This window comes from Uloborus diversus, chromosome 8 (assembly GCF_026930045.1).
Source record: "Uloborus diversus isolate 005 chromosome 8, Udiv.v.3.1, whole genome shotgun sequence".
Lineage (NCBI taxonomy): Eukaryota > Metazoa > Arthropoda > Arachnida > Araneae > Uloboridae > Uloborus > Uloborus diversus.
The window spans coordinates 14,882,021-14,902,657 of NC_072738.1; the positions used below are offsets into that span (position 1 = coordinate 14,882,021).

At 36.1% G+C, this 20,637-nt stretch overlaps 1 protein-coding gene across 1 annotated transcript in view; it reads left to right on the forward strand.

Moving 5' to 3' along the window:
* The window catches only part of LOC129227939 (retinaldehyde-binding protein 1-like), an 80,779-nt gene extending 63,815 nt beyond the window's left edge, over positions 1–16,964 (forward strand). The window contains exons 3-6 of the mRNA XM_054862562.1: positions 1,223–1,468; positions 12,327–12,517; positions 12,831–12,941; positions 16,727–16,964. Coding sequence (XP_054718537.1) covers positions 1,223–1,468; positions 12,327–12,517; positions 12,831–12,941; positions 16,727–16,963 — 785 coding nt within the window. The 3' untranslated portion in view covers position 16,964. The remainder of the gene's footprint in view (positions 1–1,222; positions 1,469–12,326; positions 12,518–12,830; positions 12,942–16,726) is intronic.
* Positions 16,965–20,637: the final 3,673 nt, after the last annotated feature.

Consider the following 20,637-nt stretch of genomic DNA (forward strand, 5'->3'; position numbering starts at 1 on the left):
AATATCGTGCTTACAGCATAAAAGTGGCGTACATGAATGACAGAAAATTGCAAGTTGTTCAATAAAATAACATACATGATTTTTTTTGAACAATGCAAGTGATGCCTACAAATGAGAGACGTTTTGAACTTACTGGGTTCCGTTTTACTATGATATGGGTACGCAAGAATGATATATATATATATATATATATATATATATATATATATATATATATATATATATATATATATATATATGTATATATATATATATATATTGAAAACTCTTGTTCTTGAGTATAGGCACACTTTGAATTGCATGGCTCATGTTTAATCTTCGCGATTATTTTTTGTTTTATGCATTGTCACTATCTTTGAGCGAAGCTATATTGAGGGATTAAAGACAATGTTTTGCAGATATCTTGGATTGAACTATTTACTTTTTATTTAAAACGAAAAAAAACTTTAAAAATAGTAAAAACTCCATTAAAATGATAATCATTCAATCAAATAGTTAAATCATGCCATTGGAAAGGCTAATAATCCGCCAAATCATTAACGCAGCCATTAAATTTGAGCTTCGGGGTGGGGTGGCGGGCAAAACAGACCTCACATGTGTGTAAACTACTGTATTAAGCGATATCATAGTTATCATTGGCGATAAAATTATGATTGAAGCCTGTGGGAGGTGCTGATCCTCCCGACCTCCTTTTGATTCTACAAAACACCAAATAAAAAAAAGGTAAATAAAAAACATGAGAAAAGTGCTACACAACAGTTTTCAATTATCGTTCAACTCTAAAACTTTCATGAAAATGTAAATAATTCGCTTAAATACGCAAAACCAGCCAGTAAAAGCTGACTTTAAACTGAAAAATTGAGACATGTGGTAAGGCAGTAAGCGGTATTTTTCTGTTCTCTCCAAGTTTGTAGCCGCCAAGCGCTATTAAAACGATTATAGTACCCGAAGCAAAAAAATACCGCAAACTCTGGCTAAATTGCATTTACGAAAAGGAAAGACTAGATGTAAATAAAGAAACACGCCATTTGGCTGCGATAACCCCGTGGTTTTAGGTAGACAAAAAGAACAAATCAGCGCCAAGCAGACCGCGAATATTGATTTCCTTTTTTATTTCAGAGATAATCCCGAAAAGTGGCAAACCTTCCATCAACCCATTTGTTTACTTTCAGTCTATCTTTTCGCTGCACAGAGTATAATTCTAAATATATTTTCCTTCCAGAAGACAAAGAGTTGCTGTTTACCGACGAGGACATCTTTCTCCTTTGCTTTCTGAGGTCGAGAAAATTCGACGTCAAGCGTTCGGCCGAGTTGCTTCGACGTGGCCTGGAATTTGTCGACTCCAACAGCAAACTCATTGACCGCAGCGACGCCTTCAATGTTGTCCGAAAGACGATGGAAGCCAACGTCATCGGTTTTCTGCCCTACAGAGACAGGCAAGGAAAAGCTATTCTCTATTGCCGGGCAGGTAAGAAGCAAGTTTTAACCTTTAAAACAGAGAAACGTCTTACGTACAGGGTGTCATGAAAAAGACTGACTGTTTTCAGGACAAATTTATTACAGGAGAACGGTTAATAATAAAAAAACAAATTCTTGCAGAAAATTCATGTGGTGGGCGCTAATTTTTTTCCCTCAGAGTTCCAAATTTTAGTTCAAAATGTTTCAATAGATGGCGCTGCATATAGTAAGCCGGTAAGTCAAAAAAGAAGAATTGAAATTCACCGATTTTTCCTCCGATTGCAACTTGGGATTACAGCCGACGATTGTTTGAAAATGTTGTTTTGTTATTTTGTTCATTATTTTCGAAAAATTATGATGTAATTCTCTATCTTTTTTTTTATTTACGGGCTTACTGTCTGCAGCGCCATCTATTGGAAAAATTTTCAACTAAAATTTGAAATTCGGGGGGGGGGGGGGGGGGGGGTACGGCCCACCACATGAATTTTCTGCAAGAATTTTTTTTCTTTTTTAATCATTTACCGTTTTCCTGTAATAAATTTTTGGAAACAGTCAATCTTTTTCAGGACATCCTGTATCTTTAAATATGAGATTGGTTGTCTGAAAGAATGTTATAATTTTACTGCGATTAGTTCCCTTCTCTTAAAACAAGACAACGGCTTATGTATCGTCAAACACGAGAGTGCTTGTCTGAAAGAAAGTTGTAATTTTACCGCAATTACTTCCCTTCTCTTGAAACAAGGCAACGGTTTGTGTATCTTCAAACATGAGAGTATTTGTCTGAAAGGAAGTTGTACTTTTACTGCGATTCGTTTCCTTCTCTGAAAACAAGGCAACGGCTAGTGTATCTTCAAACATGAGAGTACTTGTCTGAAAGAAAGTTGTACTTTTACTGCGATTCATTTCCTTCTCTTAAAACAAGGCAACGGCTTGTGTATCTTCAAATATGAGAGTGCTTGTCTGAAAGGAAGTTGTAATTTTACCGCGATTAGTTCCCTTCTCTTAAAACAAGGCAACGGTTTGTGTATCTTCAAACATGAGAGTACATGTCTGAAAGAAAGTTGTACTTTTACTGCGATACGTTTCCTTCTCTTAAAACAAGGAAACGGCTTGTGTACCTTCAAACATGAGAGAGTGCTTGTCTGAAAGAAAGTTGTAATGTTACCGGGATTAGTTCCCTTCTCTTAAAACAAGGCAACGGCTTGTGTATCTTCAAACACGAGAGTGCTTGTCTGAAAGAAAGTTGTAATTTTACCGCAATTAGTTCCCTTCTCTTGAAACAAGGCAACGGCTTGTGTATCTTCAAATATGAGAGTGCTTGTCTGAAAGGAAGTTGTAATTTTACCGTGATTAGTTCCCTTCTCTTAAAACAAGGCAACGGTTTGTGTATCTTCAAACATGAGAGTACATGTCTGAAAGAAAGTTGTACTTTTACTGCGATACGTTTCCTTCTCTTAAAACAAGGAAACGGCTTGTGTACCTTCAAACATGAGAGTGCTTGTCTGAAAGAAAGTTGTAATGTTACCGGGATTAGTTCCCTTCTCTTAAAACAAGGCAACGGCTTATGTATCTTCAAACACGAGAGTGCTTGTCTGAAAGAAAGTTGTAATTTTACCGCAATTAGTTCCCTTCTCTTGAAACAAGGCAACGGTTTGTGTATCTTCAAACATGAGAGTACATGTCTGAAAGAAAGTTGTACTTTTACTGCGATACGTTTCCTTCTCTTAAAACAAGGAAACGGCTTGTCTACCTTCAAACATGAGAGTGCTTGACTGAAAGAAAGTTGTAATGTTACCGGGATTAGTTCCCTTCTCTTAAAACAAGGCAACGGCTTGTGTATCTTCAAACACGAGAGTGCTTGTCTGAAAGAAAGTTGTAATTTTTACCGCAATTAGTTCCCTTCTCTTGAAACAAGGCAACGGTTTGTGTATCTTCAAACATGAGAGTACTTGTCTGAAAGGAAGTTGTACTTTTACTGCGATTTCGTTTCCTTCTCTTAAAACAAGGCAACGGCTAGTGTATCTTCAAACATGAGAGTACTTGTCTGAAAGAAAGTTGTACTTTTACTGCGATTCGTTTCCTTCTCTTAAAACAAGGCAACGGCTTGTGTATCTTCAAATATGAGAGTGCTTGTCTGAAAGGAAGTTGTAATTTTGCTGTGATTAGTTTCCTTCTCCCTACCTTTGAACGTAAAGTATCGCGACTTACCATGTTCAAATAGCGGGGGGAAAGCGGTTGGTTCTTCCCATGATTAATGCCGATATCGAGTCTGAGTAGTTGGATGAAAGACGGCGATCTTAATTACGCTGCTACATACAGTGGATGCGACAGAGTGATGTAATGGTTAGAGGCTGGTCTCTTACGTCCAAAAGCGCAGGTTCGGTCCTGGCTTAAGTCGGTGGATTTTCAAGATGCAGAAAATTGGCAACGTTCATGTCGTATGATTATGCGTCAAGTAAAAGATTCCTCGAGTACTCAATTGACATGGAGTATTTGTTGGTAAATTTAAATTCCTAGTGCTGTTTTGCATCACATAGAGCCCAAGTGCCTCATCTGGTTGGGAAACAGGGTGTAAAAACTCTCGTGGCAATGGCATCCCACCCAAACTGGTGCCTTGTGAAAGAGAGGTTGCTATGCCGGGGGATCGTACTAGGTCTGCAAAAAGCAGTGCCTTTTCCGTAGCCCCTTTAGAAAGAAGAAAAAAACATATAGTGGACCAGGGGTGCTGGATTGGGGGTTGCTCGGCTCTTAATCTGGAATAAAAAACAGATCTATTCAGTAAGTTACACCTGGTAACTTACTGCATATACCTGCTTTGCCTTAAATATTCGAGTTGAACCGAACCATTGTTTCGGTCACTCGCCTGGTCAATGCTAATTCTGTATTAGTTACCAGTTTGTTTGGCACTCTAGGCTTTCTTAAGACGTTTTCCACTCCAGCTCAGTCACTCCTATGTCGTGCTGATGAGTGCTAATAAGCACGAAACTGCAGTCCTCGGCTGGAATTGACTGAGCTGGCAGTGTATTTCATGTAAAAAATAGATCTGTTTTATCTAACTAATTAAACCAAGTCTAAGAGCAGGCACGTGGGTCCCACCAGTGTAGTTTACAGCAGTGCGAAAGTAACGCGCAGAATCTGCAAAACTTTGTTTTTGATACATTTGGTTGGAAACGCGTTTGTGTTTCCATACGAACAGTAGGGCAATGGAATTTGACGTTTTTTCGTGCTTTATTTTCAGCGTAAAACAAATAAGCAAGCTTCTACAGCGAAGCTAACGTACAATAGATGGCAAAAAAGGAAAAAATGAACAATATAAAATGTGCAGGAACAGCGCTTTACCTTACCACCACGGCAGCGTTACAAATTTTTTTGGGTGTTCATTTTTTTTTTCTTGGAAGAAATGAAAAAAGAATGTCAACCTTTTCAAAGTCACGTCCATCTTTTCAAAACATTGAACCAAGTGGCGCAGCGGGGGAGGGGGGGGGTAAAAGCACTCCTCAGACGCATTGGTTTTAACATAAATGCAAATTCTCGTACAGGCAACTCTCAATAACTCGAAGTCCCAAGGGACCAGCTAAAACCTTCGAGTTAGAGGTAGTTCGACTTATAGGAAGTTTCTTTTCGAGCCATCTTAAAAGTAATTTTTTTTTTTTTTTTAAAGAAATACTGCATAATAGATTGACTACAGCATACATAGTTCGGATAAAGTAAATTATTAGTACTACATAAAAATATCTTTAAAGAAAGTAACTTTTATTAGCAGTTTATTCTTAAAAGCAAATTTAATTGCAGTCTTAGCCCAATTTTTTCACTTTAGTTCGAATTGCTTTTGCACGTCTTTTGACGTAATAGTACATTTTTTTTTTCAAAAACTAGGGGCTCTGCCCCCTGCTCGTTCACGCTTACCAACCCCCGAAGATTGCTTCGCAATTTTATTTGATTCGCAAAGATTTAAAACGTCAGTCAGAAAGAAAAAGATTAAAAACGCATTATGAGCTCCCTTTGGATTAAAACATCCCTTCCCCGGGTTTTTAAAACAACTTGTACCAACTTGCAGAGCCGTAAGGGCAAGGGGCTCCTCAGCATTGCAAAACTGTAGTTTTGTATATTCATGGTCTCAGTAATATATTATGCTCTTTAGCTCCGGGCTTGAATTGAGTTGAACATAAGATTTTCCGTTAAAATCGAAACCCTTAAAGTTTGTGAATAAGGGAAAGAAGAAACATGCGAATCGAAAATACGTAACTATGGCAACGACAAATAAAACATCAATAATTTCATTAGAGATGAGAATTATTCGAACTAGGATTTTTAACGGCTTGTAACTTTTTTTCTTTTGGAGATAGAAGCTCAGTTTTTCGACCATCGGTCGAGTTAGATCTGGAGTAAAAAAAGCCGCTCTTTTCGGTGGTGTCAAAAAGAAAACTGTAGGACAATTTACTGATAGAGTTAATGAAGAAAATAGTGCCTAAATTTCAGCTAAGCCTAAATAGTTCGAGCTAAAAACGCAAATAACTCCCGCCGTATTTAAGTTAGAACATTGAACCAAATTGCGTGGAACGCGGAAAATTCTACCCTTTCCAACGATACATAGCATTAATGTGCGCAAGTAATTTTTCACCTCTTTAATAGGCAGTAATAGGCAATTTCCGCGAAATTTCAGCTTAAAAAATGAATTACAAAAAAAATAATTCGAATTTTAAAAAATAAAATCCCAGGTGCACGCCCCCGGGGCTCGAAGTAATTTTGTACAAAATTTCAAGCCTGTAGGTGCTATGGGCTCTCCTGGACGCACGTCTGCCACAGACTGAATTTCCTTGAAATCTTACTTTTAATTACTATAAAGTAAAAAGGCTACTTTTTCAATTTTTGCCAAATTTTCAAGTTTTTCTAAAATTAGTAAGCAGTGAAATTTTAAGTCGTCGGCCATGTCAAAAAGTAGCCCAATCGGACACTTTTCAAGATACCTTGCAATGCATTAAGGAGCACTATTCTAAATAAGTTACATCACTCCTACAAGCTTATAAGCAAAGCAGTGTGTTAAAGGAGAAAAGCAATTTTTTCCCTTATTTTGGCTGCATTTTCATGCATAAAATGGAAATGAAATCTTCGTAAAACTTCGACTTAGAAGAAAAACATCCGAGATACAGAGACAACTTTGTATTGAAAACACTTAATTATTGTAGGACCGAATGAAAACTTCGAGATAAAGGTATATTTGAGTTATTAGACTTCGAGTTATCGAGCGTCGACTGTAGAGTAGTTTGCGCATATGAAAATTCTATTTTTATTTAAAAAAAAACACCTTCAGTAGGTACTTTTGAGTAAAAAAAAAAAACTCTCTAGAAGGATATTTTGATTTAAAAAGAAAACCTCCAGAAGGTTATTTTGATTGAAAAACCCTCCAGAAGTTAATTTCTGGCTGCGCTAGTGATTGAACCTTAAAATTGACTGAATTTTGTGGTACTTTTTCCTTCTATTCTTCTCAACTTGTAGTCAATTTTTGCATTAATGGTGTCCATTTTGCACTTAATATTATTTTTATTATGCTGCGTTCAATGAACTCAGTTATTTCCCCTCCCTTTTTTCTTTTGTAAACGTTTCTTTTGCTGTATGTACTGTACACCAAATAAGAAAATTCGGACTACACCTTTCATGGCCTTTCCTTATTGCTTTGTATTCTTTCTCGTCAAGAGCAAAATAAAGCAAAAAGTGAAATCCATTTTCTGGTTTAGTAGCGCCATCTATGAGTAGAAGAAGCAGTCATATTTAAGTATGTGTTTTTAGTCAGTCCACTGATATAGTCCACAGTGACCATTTTATTTTTCTAAAAAAAGGGTTGATAATTTTAGACAACTACACGAATAATTATTTCCTTTTTAATTCGCATATTTTTCATAGTTCTGTTCATTAGAGAAAAGAGCAAATGAGCACTAAAAATAAAGAGTTGATGTCGCATTATATTTTCAATGTGACTTCTTTTTTGCATTCAATTTAAGAATGTTACTTCTCACCTTTTAGTATGCGTAATATAGTACTTTAAATTAAATTTGTGGAATGTTGATATACGTTTAAAAAAAAAATTAAATACATTTGAGAAACCAATAGGAACGGGGCCTAAAAAAAGTAAGTTTCTGATTTTTCCACAAAACTGAGTTTTTCCTACAAAAAAAAATTTTTGTAGGAAAAAATATTGAGTTACCGTTTTAATAAAAATAAACGAAAATCGGAAAAATTATTGCTAAATATTACAAAGAAAAAAAAAATAAGTCAAACAATCCTTGTGTTAGGCACCTGGGGAATAATATTGTCAGAATTTTGGAGAATCGAATCACCAATTTGTTTCCTGTTAATATATTGGGAGCATTTAAGGAATTCCTTTTAAACCCTACTTACTTCAAATATCGTATCCCTCTCTCATGTAGAAGGAGACGTATACAAATTTGTTGCATGAACTACCAGCACCCGACCATTTGCATGAATTCATTTTTTCATTTATATACACAGTAGATTATAAATAAAACTGAAAATTAAAAAAAAAAATCCTTTTTTTCACCCTTTAGTAACAAAGCAGATTTTTAGACATTCGTTGTGTAGACATACAAGAACTGCAGAGAAATTGAATCCGGGACACCGGGATTTGCTGCGCAACCAGTTGTCAGTGTTAGGAAAATATTATCGTTGTTTAATTTTTTGAAACAGTCCTTGTCGCATTTTCACGTGGACTTTAATTTCATCTAGTATGCCGTGCCACCTTTTGCCGGAAATAGTAACTAAATCAGAAAGAAAATTTGTGGGATAATATTCCTTGGTTTCGAAAGCTACGTCTACAAACGACACGTTTCAATTCCATTCTGTTTTTCTTTTATTGTTTTTCAAACTCCTTCTGTGGGACATATTACCGGACAAAGATCAGCTATGGAGAAAACACTAGCGCTGCAAGAATTCACCATTACTGTAAAAATATTTTGAAACGTTACTGAATATTTCCGTGTAACGTTTCGGTATTTCAAGGGTTTATATCCACTTCCTGGAAATATCAAGTATTATTGCAGAAAAGTTTCCTGAATTGCTACAAGTTGCACGAATGCGGACTTCTCACTGTTGTGAAAAATATTTTTAGCTACCAGTTTAAAGATTATCTGAGCGTATGTATAAAGTATATCGACTTCGTCCCCCGGACGTAGCATTCAACAAACAAGACGTATTTCTACTGAGATGGCGGAACGGGAAATTTCCAAGGAGGAGAACGGTCAAGGGCCTCCTGTAAGGGCCCTTCCCCTATCCACAGACAGCGCCTCCGGACATAATGATAGGATGGAATACAAGTCGCAAAGCAACTGCTCGTTTGCAACAACACCCTCCCGATGATGAGATAGAAGAGTACCCAACACTCGAAACCACATGCAAGGACTTAGGCATCGAAAGGTCAGGAATTTCAGACACTATTGCCAACAGTAAAGACCTGGAATTCTTGGATGAACTCAAACATAAACTGGACTCTCCAACGAAATTTTCAAAAGAGATACGCTGTTACTGAAGAGGATCACGTTCAAATTCGGACACTGCGTTACCTAAAGATCATATTTGCAGCAGCTCCAGCAGGAAGAGATCCTACTTAAGAAGATCGCCGAATTTGAAGAGGAAAACAAGACCCTTCGCCAAAACCTGAACGGAGCGAATAAGTTTTTGAGCAGGAATTAAAATGGAGAAAGCAAATTCAATCATTGGTGAGTCCACCTCATGTGACTCAACAACGACGAATGAATGGCACGTTTGGCTTGAAACAAGCGAAAGAAACCTGATTTCTTCCAATGCTTTGCTTTAAAATCTATCGCGTGATTTGGGGTCTTGGCGTTACGAATGAAAGTCCTCACTCCGTCCATTTTATCTCTTTTCAAAGAAATGAATATTTGGACGACGTAGCTTTGCAAGAATTGCAAACAAGATGATTGATACTTTACTTGCAATTTTGGCTTAGCTTTGGCTAGGTTGGCAATACTGCTTTTAGAACTCTCTTGATAAATCAAGAAGGTGCCAAGCTGTTATAATATCCCTACTTACGTTTACTCCGAAGTTCCAGAGACACAACTGCCTTTAAATGGAAAGATTTCTGAATTTTTCGTGATAATTTTAACGAAAAAACGTTCCTGGTTTTTGCAAAATATGTTACTGGCAGAAATTGAGCATATCAGCTGCCTATTATCTTTCAGGCACGTGTCTGAATCGTTTTTACAGTGATCTGGAGGGGGGATCACAACAGCCCTATGCGTATGAATTACCACATTAGGATTGGCAATATATGAACCCAAAGTCGCTGGGATCCCTCCTCCTCCCTCCCATACTGCGACGCTATTGGCAGCAAATCTGGTGATTGGGGCCATTATCCTCTCCCTCACTGCGTCCCTGATTTCTTCCACGAGCATTTTTGCAGAAATTAAGAGTAGAATGTTAGCTGTAAACACCAGACAAAGTTGGAAATCCAGCTTCCGATAGAATGCATAGACATAATAACTAAACGAGCCGGCAATGCATGATACGAGTCATATTTCACACATGCCTAAGCATTGCCTATTAGAATGCCAAATTAGAGACTGGCAAAGTATGAGATACACTTCCGTTTCGTTTTGGATATCAAGGCCTGTGACTCTTAACGCGCCTCAAACTCAGAATTTGTCAATTGCCAGGACATGACAGGTGTATATAACGCCTAGAATGCCTAGGCATTTTATACGATGCTCATGTATTCTATAGAATGCCAGCGTGTCATGTCTTATCAGGAGCTTTCTCATACTTTGCCTACATAGCATTTGTTATTCTGTAGAATGTTTTATGTATTGTATAATAGGCACGCATTTTTTACTATGCCTGAAAGCACATGGCCCGACTACAGTGGACTGACTCTCTTTATTCTGAACACTCCTGGGATCGAACAAAAGTGTTCAGATTATTGGGGTGTTCATTATAGAAGGATGTATTCTACTGCGTTAGTGGATTATTTTCAATACTTTGCCTAGTGAGCTATACAAGTTACTGAGATTTTATTGGGGTTTATTATTTGTACTGGAGGATAGTGAGTCTAATTCAACTCAGTGAGATCTATACTCTCGCCTTTACTTCCTTCTTTTTTAATTTAAAAAGTTTTATGTAACATTCAACTATAAAATATTACAATACAGCTATCGGTATAATATCAGAAGGGGAAAAAAAAAGAGTAATTTTAATCTGTTTTTGTATTGAGTATTCTCATGCATGGTGCGTGTTATCATCCAAGTGAAAATGTTTCCGGGTTATTCTCAGCCATATTTTACTTTAAAGGTCTTACTACTACTAAATACTACTTGATACATTGCTTGGATTCGATTCTTGAAATACGTAGTTTAGTGACGGAAACTTTCGGCCGATATTTCTCAGCTGAATTATTTTATACAATGCAGCAATATCCGCAAAATTAATTTTTCTTCTTCTTCTCTTCATCTTCTTAATGCTCTTCAATCATTGTGACAAAATTGTGAAGGTATTTCAGGTTTTCCAATTTGGTTCTTAAGAATTCCCGAGCACTAATTATGAACATATTCAGTATATAGAGTGGTAATATTTAAACAGGTTAAAAAAAAAGCGTTCAAAATACTGGGGTGCTGATTTTATAGGTGTTCAGCACTGTAAAAACGATTCAGAAACGTTCCTGGAAAATAATAGGCAGCTGGTGTGCCCAATTTCAACCAGTAACATATCTTACAAAAACCAGGAACGTTTTCCGATAAAAGTCAGTAACCTTTCTGAAATATTAAGAAATCTTCCCTATTAAAGCCAGTCGTGAACCTTCTAGAAATATTAAATTGGTTTAATTTATCTGATTAGAGCCTTCCTGATTTACAAAGAAAGCTCCAGAAACATTAGAGCATCTCCAGTCAAGCTACCCGAAAATTGCATGCAATTCCAGCCTCACAAAGCTGTAAGCATCCAGTGACTTATTTGCTCCCATTGGAAGCTTAGTCAATTCGGACGGGCCATAAACAGTCTAAAGCCGATATATTTAATAAACACGTTCCGTCAATATTTAAACTGGTAGCAAAAAATATTTTTCACACCAGTGCAAGGTCTGCATTCATGCCTCTTTTAGGAATTCAGGAAACTTTTTTGCGAAGATACTTGATTTTTTGTGGAAATTGGTGAAAACATCTGAAATCACGAAACGTTCCACGGAAATAGCCAGTAACGTTTCGGAATTTTTTTACAGTGAGAGTACAGAGAGGTCAGCTTATGCAAAGTTTATGGAGTTTCGCCGGGACCACGAAAATGGGTTCAGAATATCGGAGTGTTCACATAGGGAATGTTCAGATAGAGAGAGTCCCCTTTATTCCTTGACACTGGGCTCAAGCTTTATTTCCCCTCCCCTCCTCCACGAAAATAAAATATTTTATTACTTACGCTTTTAAAACGACCATGTTAATCGTTATGTTCAACCGATACATCATTGATATGGATTAGTGAACTCTCAAATTTCGTCTGATAGCTATAAGACGCAAATATCAAAATGTACAATCTAACTTTTGCATTTAACAATAGTGAAATTGTTATGCTTAGCCATGAATGTCTCAAAAATTTGCGAAAAGGTAAAAAAAATTTAAAGAAAATAAATTTTCAAGACATATACATCTTGCTGTAGCAATACCCAATCTGCTTCAGCGCCTGATCTGATGTCCCTCAAGTGCTATTGTTATAAGCCTGTGCCCCATGGGCCCATGTCTTAATTTGACCCTTCCCCGACATACAATTCCTGTGTGTCTTAGTTTACCAGTAACATATTCCGAAATATCCATTGATGTAGTATTTAATCTGGATTGCTCACCATTTATTTTTTTCAGAGCCATGGGATCCAAAAGAACTGCCTCCCGAGGACGCCATCTTCGGAAGCATCGTAGCAATCCAGACGGCAATGGACAATCCGGTGAACCAGATTGCCGGTTTCGTCGTTATACTTGACCTTGACGAGCTGAAGATGACGCAGGTCATCGCTATGGTTCCTTGGCTGGTGTTTGGAATTCAAGCCTTACAAGTAAGTTATCATTCCCCAAAACTGCTGCGAATTCAAAATTCGGTGTTTTAAAACAAATACAGTAAAGCGTGTAAAGTTGAATACCCTTGTAAGTTGAGCACCTGGCTAAGTTGATTGCTTTTGTCATGTACAGGATTAGTCCTACACTTCACATATATACCTCTATAAATGGATCACTACGCAAGTGGTCAACTTACTTAAAACAGGTTTCACTGTATATCCTTTCCATGCCTTTTAAATATTATTGTCTATTATCGTTGAAAACAAAATATTGTGAAATTGACATTCTTTTAATTTTCTTATTATACTTCAGAGTTGCTGTCCATGCTTAGTGAAACAGTTCCACGTCATCAATACGCCCTCCATCTTTAAAGTTGGCTGGAAATTAGTGAAACCAATTATAAGTACAAAAATCCGTAAGCGGGTAAGTAAGAGTGATTTTTTTTTTTTACTTCATTTATTCATTTTGTTTTGAAGAATCATACAAGAAAAGAGAAAGATATAAAGTTAAAATTTTGCCCCCCCCCCCCCCAAAAAAAAAAATTATAAGAAACACCAGTCGCAAAAGCTCTAAATCGATAGTTAAAATTTTTTTAACAGTATCTAAAAGAATGTTCCATTTCATTTCCAGTCATGATTGTCTTTGCAATAACCTATTTTGCATCAATGTTACGTCTGAAATTTATTATCTATATATATATATAAAAATGGAGTTTGGTAAATTTGTTCCCTAAGATCTCAGAAACTACCCGGCAGATTTGGCTGAAACTTTCACCGTTTGTTCTTTTTGGTACTGGGGAGGTTTGTAGACTAGTTCGAAAAAAATCCGATTGATAGTTCCTTTTTTATTCTAATTTGTCCAAATTTTCGCATAAATGTCCCAATATGGCGGTAAAAAAATGCGTGTACATATTAAAATTATGTGTCCATCGAAAGCGCTTATTTTTCTGCTGAAGATGGCATCTGTTAGAAAGTTCTAAGTTGTATGAAAAACGAGTTATGAGCTTTTTTTGTTCCATGTTCGAAGGCTTTTTTCAACCCAATTCATTATTTAGTGTATCATCTCAACTCCCAGTTCATAGTTAGAATCGCTGAATGTTTTTGTGTTTCGTCTGACTGTTTGAGGTTTTTCTCAAGTCAGATCTCAAAGTAATGTTTTTTCCCCAATTGGCTAATAATAACTAGATTTAGTTGATTATTTTCCATTTAAACGGAACTTTAGTGTAATTAATCGTTTTTTTTTTTTTAATTATTTGTGCTGATTGAATTTTTTAATCACTATCCAATCTAACAGCAGAAACCTCGCCAAAATTTATGCAGAAAGATTTCAGTAGCGGATGCATTTGGCAGTTTTTTCAACTGTCGCGGTTTTTGAAGTCAAAGACTACGTAATAATGTTTGTCAGCTTTCACCATGTAAACAAAATATCGTCAATCAAAGAATCTTTAAAAACTTTTTTTACTGTAAAATAATTCGGCAACTAAATTAGGCAAATCCATAAACAGCACAAAAACTTTCATTAATGTGACTTTGTGCACAAATTTAAACCATCGCCAAATTTTACTACTTATTTTGGAATATGGTGACCAAAAGTATCTTAGCATATGGCGACAAAATCTCTTTAACAAAAATTAGTAACATACCGTTTTACAAAGTAAGGAGGGGGAGCATTATCCAAGGTATCCCAAAACGATTCCCGCAAATTCGGTAACATTTTAAATCGCACCAAGACCCCACAATAATTGAAATTAAGTTTAAGGGGATCACGGGCACTCGGCTACATTTTTTTTTAAACAGTTCGTTCTTCAATAGACATACAGAGAAGGTAAGACTCCGTGTAAAAAAAAAGTATTAACTGATAAATCTTTTTAAACATATGAAGTTTAATTTCATATTTCGGAAATTCTTCAAATTTGTATACGTTTAAATTTCGTGTTTTCGTTTCTAAATGAATACTATTTTGCTCTTTTTACTTACTGCTACTTCAGTTTTATGAGTAAGGAAGAAGTTAGATTTTAAATCACGTCAAAAAGGTGTGTTTTAAGTTATTTCACTTAAAACAGAAAACAAATGCAAGTAACGATTGTTTCTCATAATTATTGCTAACACAGGCAACGCCGGGTGTTTTTGCTAGTATAATCTAGAGGAGATTATGTGTTCACAAAAATGAGACTTGATCACTGTTTATTAGCAAAATCATGTTGACATTCACCTCGCAATGTTTCTATTTACTCCAGAGTCTAAGAGGTAATTGGAAACTGATTTCTTCCCCATGTGGTTTATGTAGGTAAGGCTCCTATATAAGGGGAGCTGACTTATCCGACATTTTGGTTCCAAATTTGTAGGGCGTAAAAAATAGTATTTGTGCAAAAGTCTCATTTCAGAAAAGTGGTGGCAAAGCTTTAGATGTGTTACCTGATTGATGTTTGAGTATTTTATTCTGTAGATGAAGACGATTTAATTTATACAAATTAAAAACAAATAAGGTGAAAAAATGAGGTTTATTACAGTAAACATTTCTTGATACGTTTTTGTTGAATTTGTGAACTAAGTAATCTTTCTAGATTTACCTTAGGTGACATTTTACTCAACTTATCATCAATTGCTTTACGACATAACAACCAGCGAATATTATAACGTATTTATAAATACTAGAAACGAGGTTGGATCCAATTTTGTCTTGGAACCAAAATGTCGGATAAGTCAGCCTGTACTTTTCAAGGAGCTCTATATGTAGGTAGATAAGCGCAACATACGCAATCAGATTAGAAGCTTTGATTGACCTGTTGAAAAGGAAAATGTAAGATCACTACTCTTTAAAAAGCAACTTATTTCAATGTCTGCAAACAATGGTGACGTTCACAATACTGTTACACTATTTTGAAAAACATTTATATCTACTTGTAAAAAATATTCTGTGCTTCTTTATCAAGTGTTTCTCCTTGAGCTTAGTTACTGCCCCGCTGGGTTTACTGTGCCCTGCATCTATGGTGAAATGTAGTCTCCGGATATTATAGATTTGAAGAATTTCGTCTTAGCTTTAGCCATATTTGCTTTAGGAAATTCTTTGGTGAAGCAGGAAGGTGCCAAACTATCACTATGTGCACATTATATAGGTTTTCATTGAAAACCCCTGAGTTATTCGAGAAACATTTTTGCTTTGATTGGGAACGTTTCTGAATTTTTCAGAAATATGCCAGGTTAATTTAAGAAAGGTTACTAAATTTCGTCAGATATGTTAATGGCAGAAGTTAGGCACATCAGCTGCCCATTATTTTCCTGGAATGTTTCGGGTTTTTTTTTTTTTTTCTTTTCTTTTCTTTTCTTTTTTACACCATGTGGTAATAGAACGTGTTCCCATTTAACCACATGCTTCCTTTTTGCCCTATATGACACTTTAAGTGTCAGCCAATTGAATATTTTTGTGAGAGTTTTGTTGCATTTGGACAGCTTCCACTCAAATTTTTCAATTGTAAGGGATATTGCACTGTAAAAACGATTCAGAAACGTTTCTGGAAAATAATAGGCAGCTGATGTGCCCAATTTCAACCAGTAACATATCTTGCAAAAACCAGGAACGTTTTCCGATAAAAGTCAGTAACCTTTCTGAAACATTGGGAAATCTCCCCTGTCAATAAAAGCCAGTCGTGATCCTTCTAGAAAAATGAAATAGGATTAATGTATTTGATTAGAACCTTCCTAATTTACTAAGAAAGCTCCAGACACATTAGAGCATTCATAGCCAAGGTTACGCGAAAATTGCAAGCAAGACGTGAGCATATTCCTTGCCCGCAATTCCTGCCTCGCAAAGCTGCTGCTGCTGCTGCTATCTAGTGACTTATTTGCTCCCATTGCGAGTTTAGTCAATCCAGATGGGCCGTAATCAAACTAAACCCGATGCACTTAATAAACACGCGCAGTCAATCTTTAAACTGGTAGCAAAAAATATTTCTCACACCAGTGCAAAGTCTGCATTCGTGCCTCTTTTAGGAATTCAGGAAACTTTTTTGCGAAGATACTTGATTTTACGGGGAAATAGGTGAAAACCTCTGAATTTCCGAAACGTTTCACGGAAATAACTAGTAACGTTTCGGAATTTTTTTACAGTGTGGATATTCTCAAATATTTTATGGTCGTTTTTATTTTAGTTATGTAACAATATTCATTAAGCAACATTTAAAATCGATGCAATTTCTTTTTCATTTTTAGATATCTTTCCACAAGAGCAGCAACTGGACGGCTCTGCACAACATAGTGCCTCCGACGCTGCTGCCTACAGAGCTTGGAGGGCAGTTGGGTCCGTTCAATAACGAGCACTGGGCGAAAGACACGGACACCATGGTTCGAGAATGCTATAAGAAGTTCCAAGCGAATGGAATCCTTTCGAAGAAGAAGCAGATTGCAGTACCCTTAGAGCCTGAATTCAATTCATGTTGTAATATGTGAGAAGTTGCAGGGATTTTTTTATGAAAATAGGACATCAAGATTTTCAATGTTTGCTACTACAGTGGCCGCCGCTTAAATGAATCACATTTGTTCTAAGCAATTTTGATTCCATTAAGTGGCTGATTCAAAAAAGCTGGATTTTATTCGGTTTTTGACAATTTGATTCATTAAAGCGGCTGATTCAATTTACTGGTGTCCACTATAGCTTTATGAAAAGGTGTTTGTGAAAGAGTGTGGCATACACTCAGAGAGCACATAGCCTAACTTTGCCGCGAGCTTTGAGGTCCTTTTAGTTTAGTGTTAAAGCACTGGATAAGCATCACAAAGGTTCGTGGAAATAAACCAGCCTCGGGTACGCAGAGTTCAGCCTAATGTCTATATTCGTGAAGCACAAGAATAATCTGAGAATTGAAATTATTTAAATTTTTTGGAGCGCATCAAAATGCGTTTTAAGACATTCTTTCGGTTTTTTGTTTCGTATTGAACATTCCCTAATCATCAAAATCAATAAATACTTTTTGTATAACTCAGATGTTTTTTTTAATCACCCATCAGTAAATGAGTTATGAATGATTCAGTTTCTCGATAAAACCCACTGATCAATTTTGACCTCAGATATTTGACGGTTATTTGACAAAACATCGAAACCTGACGTCAGTTCTCAGAAACAAACCCATCAATTTCTCTGTATAGTTCAATGACTCCGAAGTAACTGTTTGGAAACTACTCTTGAGCGCTGATTGGAGGCTGTTGACATTACTTTACTTACTATAATTTATAATATGCAATATTATATGAACTATAGAAATCGTGGAAGGCTATTAAACAAAAATAGGGAGTTTTTTGAATATTAGACATTTTATTTTTCTGGTTCTATGGGACATGACAAGAGATTACAAGAGATTAGTGTCCAAAAACACGCTCATTAATGAATTATTTCCAAAAGGTATTATCTATTTAACTGTTATAATTACATATCAGCCTGTTAGCGCGAAATTAATTCTTCAGGATAGGCACCTTAAAAAATTTAAACCGAACTTGTTTATCTCGAACCTGTCTAACTCGAAAACTTCTTTAGCTGCAATTTGTTACATTTCCCTGTATTTATAGCATAAATTCAACGTTCTTTGCCATGTTTATCTCGAATGAATTTTCTCAAAAACATTAATATCTCGCATCCGGACTACACTGTCATTTTCGAATGTGATCCCAAGCTCAGCGGTCTTTGTTAATAATAGAACTTGAAAAATAAAAGGGAATTTTTTCTAACATCAGCCGCTATAATCTCATTGCCTTGAGTGGCATCTACCACGGGGAAAACATATGGACAAAGAGCAAGTTTTCTAGGAATTCTATCCATTCATAAAAATGGGAAAAGGGGGCGTTTTTGAACAGTGAAAAAGTTCTCTGAGTTTTATAATTTTCGAGCCATTGAGAACAGCTATTTTATCTTGTTATCTGGTTCTTATGCCCTTCTAATGTTAAAATTATTTCAATTGGGGTAACAGTAAAAATCTCGACAGAGAGACAATGATTGAAAGATAATTGTCATCTTTAAAGGTATGCATAAAATTAGTATCGACATAAACATTAAAACTCTTAAAATGGGTAATCACAATATGTTACACAGTAAGTTGCTCAAAAAGGTCAATGCAAAATAATTTGTAAACTTGGTTCCAATTGTTTATTTTTATAAAATCTTCGTATCTCGAATTTTTCTTGCCGCAAGAAATTCGAGGTACACTGGTTTGACTATTGGTTCCAGACAGTTTCACACCGGTTTGACTATTAGTTCCAGACAGTTTCATACTGGTTTGACTATTGGTTCCAGACTGTTTCACCAGAAGTGTTAGAGGAAGTAAACATAAAAGGTTGCTGTTTTATCGCCTTCATTTGCCCATTTAGAGTTTCCTAGCGGAACGGGCTTGTTGAACGAAGTTTAATTGGCCAAGTTTTTATTTTCTTAAAAAGTTTACTAGAGCTCAACCAAAGTCTTCACACACGAGAAATTTCACAAAAGAAAGATCACCCCTCCCTCTCATCTTGCAGATAATACCTTTTATTTTAGAAAAATTATGTTTTCCTATTTTTAATGTGATTAAAGGAAAAACTCAGGTAGGTAGTATAAAGTGTCACTCAGAGGGGCGTTGTTTCCAGTCTTCCCAGCACCAACTAAACAGCGGTATCGGCAGGGGCGGATACATACTACCACTTTTTGAGGAGGGGGGGAGTCATGCTAAAGAATGTAGGCACAAATAAAAATCTGATACTGCTTGAGCATCAATAAAAAGCACCAAATCAACCAGGAATAAAGCACCTAATAGGACTTGAGCGTTACTAACTAATTTCATAAACGATGAAAGTAAGTAATATTTGAAACATTTACTCCTAAAAATAACGAATGAATTGTGAAGGTTACTGCAATCGTTTAAATTGTATTCATAAAGAATTTGAACATAATGTGGATGGATAATATTGTCGACAGTTGGCCTCACGACCCCCATGACTCTACCCTTTTATCCGCTCCTGGTATCGAGTATCGGCATGAGTTGCCTCTGCCACCATTTCCCTTTCATTTTCGCATTGACCCTTACTCAAAATATCAAATCGTATAACTTTACCATATACAGATAAACATGTCAAGCACCCAGTAACTGTGTTAACGATCAGTTTATAAAAATCAGGGACTTTCCTTTTGAACACTTTGTTACTACCTAAAAACTTTTAACGCTAAATGATTAAGTGACAAAAATTAAAATGTGGTGAAAACTAGTGCAAACAATAGGAGAAAGACATGTGTATTTGGTGGCAATGAAGTGTAAGTGTCATTTCTGTTAGAAACTGCCATCCAACTTAATAATTTAGAAAAATTATTGTGTTGGAGCTGCTGTTTTTATTTTGGCTCAGATCTTTTTATGGTCACATTTCTTTTTCATTGCGTCAAATATGCGGAAATAGTAACATCTAACGTTCCTTTCAAAAACTGATGAAAGTATCTCTCTTTCAAAATCTTGGACTATATCAGAAAACCTGCTGGTAGGCAGAAAATTATCAGAGAGCAGTCCCCCCCCCCCCCCTCCCCCGTTCCAATGTGTATTCAGGTGGTTGTGTTGGCACAGCATTTATTATGGCAAAAATATATATGTACATTTTGTCTGACTAGAATGTGTGATATATTTGGTATTATTTATAACACAAACCTCATTCATATTGCTCATTATACTTTTAAACTTTGTTTTCTCCTCGTTTCATGTGAAGTGGTATTACTGTAAATGGTTATGAAAATAAATTCATTCTTCAAGAATTTCTGTTGATCATTTTGCTTCATTTGATATCTTTCATCCCAGTTATGGCTCGCTTGGCATAGGTCTTCAGTTTAAGCGCTCGCTTGTCAAGAAACTAATATATGTAATTGTTTTTACTTTAATGTATCTATTTCAGTTCATCGCCGAAGTTCATTTCCTGTATTGATAATTATAACAGTAAATGAGCTAAAAAAATAATATTCTTTTTTTTTTTCATTATTCATTCTCCAAACGTTGTTTCGAAATTAGACTTAATTTTTGATACAGTACACTCCTGGTTGTCTGCAGAATTGGGTGGCACGGGTACCGCAATAACAAAACTCGCGGGTAACCCGAAAAAGGCTTAACATGTGGCGCAAATAAGAAAAA